At 37.9% G+C, this 12,280-nt stretch overlaps 1 protein-coding gene across 2 annotated transcripts in view; it reads left to right on the top strand.

Annotated features, from left to right (window-relative positions):
- Window positions 1-12,280, top strand: part of DPY19L3 (dpy-19 like 3 (C. elegans)) — an 82,603-nt gene that overhangs the window by 53,864 nt on the left and 16,459 nt on the right. For both annotated transcript variants that reach the window (XM_019505620.1, XM_019505619.1), the window contains exons 13-16: window positions 1,463-1,585; window positions 2,016-2,127; window positions 2,778-2,834; window positions 11,559-11,641. In XM_019505620.1, coding sequence (XP_019361165.1) covers window positions 1,463-1,585; window positions 2,016-2,127; window positions 2,778-2,834; window positions 11,559-11,641 — 375 coding nt within the window. The remainder of the gene's footprint in view (window positions 1-1,462; window positions 1,586-2,015; window positions 2,128-2,777; window positions 2,835-11,558; window positions 11,642-12,280) is intronic.

The raw sequence follows: 12,280 nt of genomic DNA, 5'->3' as shown, positions 1-12,280 counted from the left end.
ATCTCATCTCTCCCCGTACGTGTCACCAATAGGCATGGGTAAATTAGGAGTCCAGCAGGGAGCAGCAAAAACTATTAGAGGTCTAGAAAACAATTTATAAAAAAAGGTTGGAAGATCTGGGATTATTTAGTCTAGAGAAGACAAGAGCAGGGGAATTTGATGAGTCTTTTAGTACCTGAAGAGGAGTTAAAAGGAACATGTTAAACTATTCTGTACATGTGCCGGATGTCTGCTCCAGCTCATCCTAATTAACGTGCTTCAGCAGCTTCTGCATCATGTATTCAGTGTCCCTATGCTTTAAAATGGCAGTGAGGGTACGTTAACTGAAGCTCATCGAACAATCTTTAGTTAAAGTGCCTCTTGCTGCCATTTTGAAGTGCAGGACAGTGAATATGGGTGATACTGCAGGCACTTTAATTGAAGAGTTTCTCTGAGCTGCTCAGTTAACACCCCACCTCCTCCCTCTCCACCCTGAGGCATGTGTAAAGAAGTCCTATGGCACCAGGAGACTGGACAATGAATAAGAATCTTAAATTTCAGCAATGAAAGTTTTAAGTTGAATATTGAGAAGAACCTTCTCACTAGGAGGGTGGTTAAGCATTGGAGCAGCCTGTCTAGAGAAGTTATGTCATCTCTGTCCTTGGAATTTAAGAGCAAGTAAAACACATTTTTGTCTGGAATGGGTAAGACAGGGATTTTCCTGCCTTGAGCAGATTGGACTGCCCATCCTACTTTCCTATGATTCTATCATAATGAGACTCAAGTTGCTCAATCTAGTATTTTAATAAAAGCATGACTAAAAAGACAAGACAAAGACTGAGAGCTAACCTAACCACAGTATGTTAGTACCTATATAGAGAATAAAACTTTGACAAGGGGCTCTTCAGTCTAGCAGAAGACTCTTCATCAAAGGTTGTGAATTTTTCATCAATGCCAATTTTAAAGGACAATTTTATACTATCTTACTCTTTGATTCTTCCTTTTCTAATCTATAAATCTTACTGGGTGCAGATTGAAGAACATGCAGTCAGCTCCTTTATTGCACTGTCACACTCGATTATGATAGGGCCATGATTTTACCCCACATGTACAATTGAGCAAAATAAAAAAAATTCCCTATGTTTATGGAAATATTTTTTCACAATTGTATTATAATATGTGATAAATATATACACAAACTTTGTTCTTAAATTCATTTGAATCTGTTACCAGACCCTGCATATCAGAGATGAAAATATAAAAACTGACACCACCTTATTATCAGACTTTGTTATCGTGATTTTACTTGCAAGTAGGATATTAAAACAATTGCAAAAGTTAAAAAAAATTTTATCTGACAGTGAGAGTAATGTATCTGTGCTATCAGTAAGTTAAAATAATTTTTAAAAATGTATGCAAATGTACTATTTTAAAATAACATATTACTGCACTTAGCTCAGCATTTTTTGTTTGTTTAATTTAGTGGCTCAGCTAATGTCCAGCCTATTGATAAAATGGAAAAATGCACAGTAGCTCTCAAGCCTGGAGCTGCCTACAATTTAATTCACACAGTCCTGTTTGGATGCCTGGCTTTAAGCACAATGAGGTATTTCTTTTTTAATTCCACTATTATCTTTGCCAGCTGCTGATTATTTTATATACATTACAAATGTATTAGCCATAACCCCATGCAGCCCAGTACATCCTTCATCTCTCTCCCTGTATTGCCTTGCATGTATTCCAGAACAGTATGGCCTTTCCCAGAACAGTCATGCCACAAAAAAACAAACCAGTCATAATTTGAATGGAAGACTTAACAGCTTCCATCTCTGCCTTTCATAGCAAGGTGCCAAGGTTGATCTTTTAGTCCATCACTTCTGCTTGGCTGCCATTCAGGGAGCAAAGAAAAATCTTTTTTCTTTTTTTTTTTTTAATTTTCTTGAAGTTTAGCAACCAAAATATTTTGTATCATTGTACAGTAATATTGTTCCACATGGTTCCAGATAATCAATAACAATCTGTCTGTCCTCTTACAGAATGAAATATCTTTGGACATCTCATATGTGTGTATTTGCATCTTTTGGTTTGTGCAGTACTGAAGTTTGGGGATTTATCCTGAAATCTGTTCATCTGAACACACCGCAGAGGGTTAGAACTGTGCTTTTAAAAATTACATTATTTAAAACTATTTTTCCGATAGCTATGTCAATGAAGATTCAGATTTATAAAGACCATCATGAAACAAATTGTGTTTTTTTGCCTCACATGTACAACTAACACAGTTAAGAAGCATTTAAAATGCACTAGTTTATACTTCTAAAGAACATATGGTTATAAGCATATTTAAGAAGTTACGGTTAAACTAATCAGGAGTTTAATAATGTAAACAATTCCATTTGAGTGCACTAGGTGGCAATATACAAACAGCTATGAAAAGTGGTCACAACTTGAATAAACCTTTACATTTTATTAGTTTGAACAAAAACATACTGTTTGTTTATTATAATATGCTAGAATATTTTTGAACTTCACAGGAGCTAATTTTAAATGGCCAAATATAAATTAAAATTGTAGTGGTTTATATTCATTCTGTTTACCATGATTTTTTAGAAGTTATTGTCTTGGCTCAAAACAAAATTGAGATGAAATGCAGTCTCCACAGACAGATGTTGATTCCTTTGCATATCCCACTACATGATAAGTGGAAGAGTGATGACAGAAAAATAAACATTAATTTTGATTAAAATTAAGTTGTGCCACAAGAACTAATTGTTGTTTATTTTGGAGTTCCCTTTTAGATATGTGTGATTAAATATTTGGTACCAATAGCAACATTGCTGTACCTTTCCCATAAGGTAAGAATTTTCTTAATTTCTTCATTGACAATAGGATTTTACCTTTTTTAATTTTAATACTTAGAAATTTTATATGAAAGAAGTTTGAAGATGAGGTATTTGGTATAAAAACTTATTTCTAAACAGGATTTGCATACCAGATTTTTATTTTACTACTGCCCTAAAATGCCAATTCAATTGGCACCGTTGTTCTTTACAGAACATGGGGTATATGCCGACGAGTTCTTTGATGGCTGCTGAGTCCCATGTGCTAGTGACAGTCCTGCCCACAAGTAGGGCACACCCATGCACTAGCAATGCTTTGAATCTGATTCAGCAGATGCAACAGTTTTTTTCCTCCTTTGACACCCGTCATCACAAAACTTGGTCCAGTCCACCTTGCAGCGCCTTACTCCATCTGCAAGCTGACTCTGCCAGCCAGAGCAGCATTCTGCGTTCCTTTCCCAGTCATCCACAGAGATTCCAAAGGATCTTTGCAAGCATCCTGAAATCTGTACAGCAGTCTGCCTCTCTAGTCTAGACCCTTTGTGAACTTCAGAGTATAGCATATTCTTTGGGATCCTGTGATCCAGCATTCGCTTACATGACCAAGCCACCCAAGTCTTTTCTTATTAATCAGTATTCCCATGAATGACTTACCAGCACAGTTTAACACTTCCACATTTGTCACACTGTCTTGCCATCTTATTCGAGGAATTTTACGTAGGTATCTGATACGAAAACTGTTTAGTCTTTTGATACGTTTGGCATACTGTCATCCACGTTTCTGAACCATATAGAAGACAGTATAAATGCATGTCTCATAAATCTGGATTTTCACTTTAGTTAACAGTTTGTTATTTTTTCAGGCTCTGTCTTGCAAAAGACCAAAGTTTCTGGCTGCTTGGCTGGTAATGGTAGAGCCAAGGTAAAAAATTTGGTCAACGACATCCAAACGAGTACCATCTAGGGTGATATCTGGAACTGTTTCTGAAGAGAAACAGCATGATAACTGTCTTCTTCAAGCTTATTGCTAGCCCATAAATTTTGCATGAGTCAGAGAACTTAGTAATGAGATATTCATCCAACTCAAGCGAGCCTGCCGTAGAATGTGTTTGAGATGAATTGCCTGAGTTTGAAGTTATGACTTTGCTGGATGCCAATCCTACACTAAAGGAACTTGAACAATGCATCAAAAAAATCTAACAACAAACCTTCAGCATAAAAGCAAAGGGGACAGAACTGACTGTAATAACCACAGAAGTATATCTCTTTTCAACATTTTGGGAAAATCTTAAGCCATATTCTTTTACCTAGACTTCAAACATTAGCTGAGAGAATCTAGCCAGAGAGCCAGTGTGGCTTCTGCTTGGACAAGTCCACCATAAATACCATCTTCTCTGTAAAACAGCTGCAGGAAAACTGATGAGAGAAGCATATCCCCCTGCACATGGCTTTTATAGATTTAACAAAATCCTTTGGCACAGTCAGTCAGGGTTTTATACAATTCTGAAGAACCTTGGTTGTTCACCTATATTGCTGAACTTTGTGAAATCCTTACATGATAGCATGAAGGCAACTGTAATGTATGAAAACCAAGAGTCTGACTCATTCAACATCAACACTGAGAGCCACAAGGGCTTCATCGTCTGCAAACAATAGGTCCCTTATGATGATCTCCTTCACCTTCGTCTTAGCTCTGATCCCTGCAGTGCTAAACAGTCCTCCGTCATGTCTGCTGCTGAGATAGACACTCTCTTGAACATCACGGAATGTGTATTGAAGCAAGAATGAGAAGTAAATGTTAAACCATGTGGGAGCCAGTACACAGCCCTGCTTCACTCCATTGTTGATGTTGAATGAGTCAGACTTTAGGTTTTTATAAATTATAGTTGCCTTCATGCCAGTGTGTAAGTATTTCACAAGGTTTAGCAGTATAGGTTGACAACAAAGGTTCTTCAGAACAGTATAAAGCCCTGACTGACAGTGACAAAGACTTTTGTTACATCTGTGAAAACCACATACAGTGGGATACGCTGAAGCTTTGTTATTAGATTTTTTTGATGCATTGTTCAGGTTTCTTTAGTGTAGGTCTGGCATCCAAAGTCATAACTTCAAACCCAGGAAATTCATCTAGAACATGGTGGTCTACTGCAGGCTCCCTTGAGTATATCATTCCATAGTGCTCAATCCACCTCTCTGGTTGCTTCCCCTTATCAGTTATGATATTGCCATCTAGGTCTTTCAATGGAGCTGTCATGTACTTTGTCAGCCCAGTGGCCTTTCTAATGTCCTCATACAACCATCTACTGTCAGTTGCATCAGCTGCCTATTGGCTGCTATTGCAGAGACCCAGTCAGAATTCTTGAGCACACCTGCTGGAAGCTGTTTGAACAGCCTTACAAGCTTCTCTTAGCTGAGTGAATTAGTAGTAGGAGTAGACTTGTAGGCAATTAAGGTACTTCTTTTTCTCTCTGAGTGGCAGCAGTACCTCTGAATGGTCTACAAACCAGTTGTTGTTTCCTTTAGTACTCTCCAAAACTCTTGACTTCCACATTTTACATACTTGTCTTCAGGACTTCCCATGCATGTAATGCAGTTTCATCCATCCCAGCTAACTTTGCTAGTTTTTCATTGAAATGCAGTTTCTTGACTAGATCATTGATTTGGCACAAGTCAATATGAGGTTGTCTGGCAGGTTTACTGTGTTAGATCCTCTAAGCTTGAAATTTCTCTTTGCAGCAGAGAAGGGAGTAAGTAGTCTGTATCACAGTCAATGCTTTGAAATTGATGGTGTATGCAGGATATCTTTCAAGTGTGTATGTCTTGTTAGTACCATGTCCAGCTGATGCCAGTGCTTGACTTCAGGTGTCTCTGCAAAGTTCTTCTGCTGTTACCAGCAAAGAAGGTGTTGGTCATTGGTGAGCCTTGACTGGCACAGAGTTCAAGAACTGTCTGACCATTGTCAGTCATGTGTCCAGTGCCATGCCTATCCATATATTCTAGGAAGTAGTCCTGTTTATAAAATCAGTTGAGCCAGGATGTAAGTAGTGAGGCTTGTTTCACCCACCTGTTCTAGGGCCACCTTCATGCGAGGCAAGCAGGCCATCTCTAAACAGGACTGCTTGGAAATCTTGGTAACTGCCTCAGGGCCCTTATGCCTTTCTCAGATCCCTGCCACCATCTTGCCAAAAGCTTCAGCACAGATGCCTAGACAGAGTTAGGGAGAAGTGGAAGCTGCCATAGACCTGTTGTCCCCCCTTTAGACCACCGAGCCAAAATCCAAAGGCCAGACTGAGTCTGGTCATTCAGTGATACAGAGATTGTAGGTTCTGCCAGAGAGCAACCTGAATAGAGCTGCTAACTACCCATCGCTTTAGCCTGACTGCTTTTTCTGTCAGGGTGAGGTCTCTTAGCCTTTCTTCAACCAAGAAGTGTCCACAAGGCAGCGGAGAATGCAGTTTAACATCATGCCCAGGACAAGCCCTAAAATGTATCTTGAAGAATTAAATACTGGGTACATGAGCTGTTAACCAACTCACAATTAACTATGAGATTTATGTCTGAATTTTAAGAAAATCAGGTGATTCCATGTACAAAAATGATTGTCTGTCTAAACTGCATGTGCATTTATGGAAATAAAGTCACATTTAGCTGGTCACTTGGATTCACAAGCTTATGTGCTGTTGTAGTAGTCATGTGTTCAGATTATCAGGCATGATTTACATGCGTAATTTCCTGAAAATGTAAGCATATATCTGTTCTAATTTTAACCACTTATAGCTAAGTTGCAGATAAGATACAGATTGTTAACTTGTGTAATGATCCATTTTAAGAGCAGAAATGATCATCATCTTCTATACTGCTGTACTTCATCTCATGCAATTTTTTAAAGTAAATGTACAGAATTATTAAAATAGTCCAAGATGTTTGTTACCTTCAGCCATATTCCAGAAGCAGTCAATAGCAAGAGTCACGCTTTTATATGTAAATACATGAGACAACATGTTTATGCAACATCAAGATAAATAATGGAATAAACAAAATGGGCTATTAGTATGATCAGTTTGTCATAGCAGTGAGATTTAAGATAATTAATTTAATAGATCACTGACAACTGGGCAGGCTATTCTTTTAATCTGGATTTGTAGAAGCAAAAAAGATTCAGGAGCTACTTTGATGCAGAAATAATTTCTGTTATACCCAGTGGGAGACATGTTGTTTACCTTGAAATCATTAGCTTCAAAGAAACTCAATTTGAAGTTCATTATTACAAGTTAAAAAATGAAGGGAGTCTCCTGCATGATAGGAAACTGCCAGCAATACAGAAAGTTCTGAAGCTTTGTTACATTTCTCCTTGTTTGTTTTACTAATGTATTTTAAAAACAAATTAGAAAATTCTGAGATAAAAGGTAGTCAAGTTATTTAAGAAAAACATATGGTAATATATCCCACTCATGTATATTTTTCCTACTTAAACTACTTTATTATAAATTTTAGGGATGCTGTTTTCCCTTTCCTTTTGTGTGCTAGTTTTAGGAAGCATAGCATCTCCCCATGTACAATGGGTGGATGCAATATATCCTTTTCTATCGTCACTGTAGGTGACAAGACTTTAGCGTTTTTTTCTGTACACTGTTTCAGATAACAAATTATCTTTGTTAAGATTTTCTCCCTCCTCTTTACCAGCTGAGACCTAATTTCTTCAAACGTCACTGAAATGCATAGAATCTGATACAAAGCCTACTCAGGTCAACAGTAGCCTACATTAACTTTTAGGAACTTTGGATCTGGCTACTAGGTATGCACAGTCTGCCTTAAGAAACAAGCGTTCATATAAAACAGATTTGGCACCTCTCAGGAAATGCTTAGCATCTTTTCAGGATCAGTCCTTGTATAAACATGGTTTGAAAAGGAGATTGAAGCTAAAATGTTGTCAAGAAACCTCAGAGTAGGCCAGAAAAAGTGATTGATTTCCTTACTGAGAGAGAAGCATTCCTTTGTAATCGTGGGAACAGAAGTGTGTGTGTCATTCCTCCAAAAACCTTTGCAACAAGGCTAAAGGGATAGATCAATTCTAGTACTTTGATATCGAGACCCATGTTACCTGCTTTCCAACTAAGGATTCTTTTGCATGCCACCCATGGTCATGGATTGCATTAATTAAGTTTAACCTGCCATTGGATTTGGCTTTCTTGAATTAGCAAACATATTTTCTGTAGTTTCTGTGTTTACATGTATGAGGAAACATGCATTAGTTCCTTCCTCCAAACCAGTAGTTTTATGGGATTATTAACTTAATCTTGAATAAGCTAATGAAAGCTTCTTTTGAGACATGTGGTTGCTCCAATCCCTAATACATTGCCTAAAAGATTTATTCAGCTGCAGCTGTGGCTACGATGCTAGCCAGCTTTTAGATTACTTATACAGCATGTCTCAAGACAAACAAGACATCTACATTTCTCTTTACATGAATTTTCTACCTTTATACACCACAGTCTACAGCTTTCACATAAAACTAAAATTGTAGAGGATTTCCATGCTTAATACAGCAGATAATGACCACTGCACTAAGATGTCATTCCATATTTGAATAGTGCATGGCAGTATCAGTGTTGGGTTTGACTGTTTATTTTGTGAACTGTTTGGGTTTTTTTGTTTTGTTTTGTTTAAACTCTAGTCAGTATCCAGGGTGCTTAATGTTTTAATGTACAAGATCATCCATCAGGCTTTGTTTGTGCGAGTCTGTCATTCCTGAACAAATCACTAGTATGTAAAATCAGTTCCTTTACCTTCATAAATCCAAGTTCCCAGAAACTCTGTTTTATGCAAAAATTGAGGAATATGTTGGAACATACTGATCATCTCAATGTAGCCCACTGTGAGTGTTTACAAGGCAGCAGTGGTGGCATGGAACTGCACCTGACCTAACTGCCTAAGCAAGTACCCCACACTTCTCAGCTATTTGCAAATATAGTTTCCAATCCAATAACTCTAAGGGGATATTTAATATCCTGGTGATTTTCCAGGATATTATTATAAATTTTTAAATTGAAATTAAGATTCTTAAATTTAGCCACCTACCTAAGTGGCCTGATACCTTTAAAAGTACAAAATACCAACATCACTTCCTTTTCAGGGTAAATAGTCATTTACATTTCTCATTCTTCAAGAGTTCCCAAGTCTTTAATAATTCTCATTTCCCTTCGAAGACCCTCTTTCAGTGCTGCACTATTCTTTCTGAGATGGAACTATCAATCCTGTATGTTCTGGTCAAGATTAAGGTAAACTAATAATTGCCCTGTAAAGTATCTGAATAGTTAGATTGTTTCCTCAGCAGAGTTGTGTGGACTTTGTTCTTTGGTGATGTGCTACTTATGGAGTGGCTGTAGTTGCTGGAGACAGTTATTTTGGGAAGGAGGGTGGCTCTTTTCTCTAATGGCAGCCATCAGGAAGTGTGGGTAGCATTGAGAAATATTGACTGGTGAGGGACAAAGCTTAATCTTTCTATCTATATCCTCTTACTGGGACAGTCTCTGCTTCAGCCACAGTAGATCTAAATGGCCGGAGAGCTGAGAAAAGCAAGACCAGCCTGTTTGAAATTTGCCCTTAAAGCCAGTGTTTTATTTATGATAATGCTCTACCTCTCCTTCCAGGAATGTTTAATTTCTGTAGCAGCCTTTTTTGAAGGATCTTGTCAGAGGCCTTTCAAAAGTTTAAATGAATGTCAAGGGCCTTTTAAAAATCTGAATGAATGTCAACCACTTTTCCTTTATCCACATTCAAACAATCTAAGACATCATTTTACTTTATAGAAGCTGCTCCAGTTATGTCGTAGCATATCTGTCTTCCAGATGTTTTTTCATTCTACTTCTAATTACTATTTCAGCCAATTTATTAGGCACAGATGAAAAGCTTACTGGTCTGTAATTCCTTGGTTCACCCCCAGAGCATTTCTAAACATTTACCCTCCTGTCCTCCAGTGGAATAGCTGTTTTTAATGAGAAACTGCATTTTTTTAGCAGCTTAACTACTTCATACTTAAATTCCTTTGATTTTAGCATTCACTCATTCATTCTTGGATGAATACCATATGAACCTGGTAACACTGCTTTTTAAATTATCAGTTTGTTCCACCTCAGTTTCTGAATGGCACCTCTACCTCAATATCAGAAGAAAGCAGGTTTGGGATACACATATCTTCTGAAGTGACGACTGATACCAATCAGTCATTTATGCAGCAGACATTCAGTTTCTCCTGGGAGAGTATTTGCTCTCCCAAGAGAGACCTTAAGTGTACAGATGTTCAGGCTTTTTTTCCCCAGAGTAAGAATGGCTGCACCAGAAGTTAAATCACTCCCAGGAGAAACTCTCTTGGGAGAGCAAATATCTGTACATACAGTTAGTCATTAACAAAGTTATCTTCTTTAATTGTACCCTTTTACCCCTGGTGATCTGCAGCCTTACCATTTCATCCTCAAAGGGTATTTTTTTTTCCATTTGTGTATATTCCCTTTGCTTTTCAAAATCCTTTTTGTCCTCTTATTTATTATGTGCTTTAACTTCTTGATCTAGAAAGGAGTATTCCAGCTCTGCTAGCATTAGTAGTGTTGGAATGACGTTGTAGCTATGATGGTCCAGGAAATATGAGAGGCAAGGATAGTTGAAGATGATAACTTTTATCTCAGTGAAGTAGATGGTCCAATAAAAAGATATTACCTTTAGCAACCCTTGCCTCTCTCATAAAGTATTACTATTCCTATTCATTTGGAGGTTTGCATTCATTCAGATTCAGTTGTGTGGTCCTCCTTATTTTTCATCATCTTAATATAACATGGAATCTCTTGTGGATAACACAACACTCACAAAAGCACTAGAATGTAGATTTTAATCATAAGAAATATTTGTCCTGTGTTGTAAGCATCTATTGCAGAAATTTAAAAATAAATTAGAGCAAACGTACATATATTGGCAGCCTCCTTCTAGCTTGTGTTAAAGAATCACAGCCTAATCAGTCAAATTGAAAGCATCTCCCCAAGCAACTTCCTCATCATCTTTTCCAACAGCCTATGAAAGCAGCTTTCAAGTCAACAGATCTGAGCTATTTCAAATAAAGGTGTGAAGTAAATTCTAAATTTGAGGGACTCTCCAAGAAAACCCCCTCTTTTAAATTGAGTGCTATGCAGCATCCCCTCTGCTCTTGCTTATGGTAGTATTGACTGGGAGATGAGCAGTTTTTCTGATAGGGAGAATCCATTTGATTTATATTTTTGTATGTCATAAGTAACAAACTACTAGGCACGCTGTACAAATCCTAAGTGCTGTTGTAATTTCATAAAATCTCTTCTAGAAGCAGACTACCACATTCACTGCCAGCTTCAGTTTCCAAATAGATTTTAAGGTATAGTTTAACCTGCCTGAAACTCTCAGAAGTTGTGCATCTCCTGATCTAAGTCACCTAAACAGAGAGATGGGGAATGGCTATAACTGGTACCTTTCTTCCTGTCCAGAGAGCAGCTGTGAACCTCACCAGATTCCCAAATTGTTTACCTTCATTGCAGTAATGGGTACACATCCTTCATAAGAGGGGCAGATATTCATAAGCCTTGCAACATATCTCCAAGGTAGACCAGATCAGTACCTCAAGCCAATCATTTCTATTCAGCTGGTAATTGAGCTCTTTTTCAGCATCCAGAACTTTGTTTGTTCACTTTATTATCAGTTTTTGTTTTGCGTTAATTCTAGTTCTGGCCAGGAATGATGGATGAGCTGTCAGAGCTGAGGGAGTTCTATGACCCAGACACAGTGGAGCTGATGAACTGGATTAAGTAAGAGGATTTTTTTTCTTTATTTAAGTTAAATGCTATTTATATTGACCTAGTGTTCTTAGTTATAGTGCTTTCCTTTTCCATTTGTCACAGGACAACAGTGAACTATAGTGACCTGTGGAGATAGTTAAAAAGGAATGGGCTATGTAAGGATTAGTACATTCATGTCTCCAAACAACAGCTAGTTGCAAATGTCTTACTAGCCTGCTTTGCCGTGGTACAGCAGCAGACCACTGTATTTCAACAAGAAGTCTAGAAACCAACAGACTCCATCAGCCCTCATGATTGGATAAGTACAGATAGGTCTCTCACGTGACATACTGGAAAATGCTCAAGTTTGGAGAAGGTGATGTTATCATGATAGATTGTATGGTAACTAGTAGGGCTGTGCAAAGCAGTCACTGCTTTGATTTGGCAGAGATTCAGCCGGATTCAGTGGCCAAATCTCTGAATCGGAATCGAATCAGGAGACCCTTTAATCTCTCCAAATCAAATCAGAACCCTCTGAATCGATTCGGAAAAATTAGACGATTCGGACATAGACACAGCTTTAAATGTTTTTTCTACATACCTCAAAGTACCAGGCGGCTTGTGAATGCCATGATGGTGGCATGGATGGAGCGTCCCAGAGGAGCACTG

The sequence above is a fragment of the Gavialis gangeticus genome, unplaced genomic scaffold, assembly GCF_001723915.1.
Source record: "Gavialis gangeticus isolate Ggan-Ray unplaced genomic scaffold, GavGan_comp1, whole genome shotgun sequence".
Classification (NCBI taxonomy): domain Eukaryota; kingdom Metazoa; phylum Chordata; order Crocodylia; family Gavialidae; genus Gavialis; species Gavialis gangeticus.
This window is presented reverse-complemented; position numbering and strand designations above follow the sequence as displayed.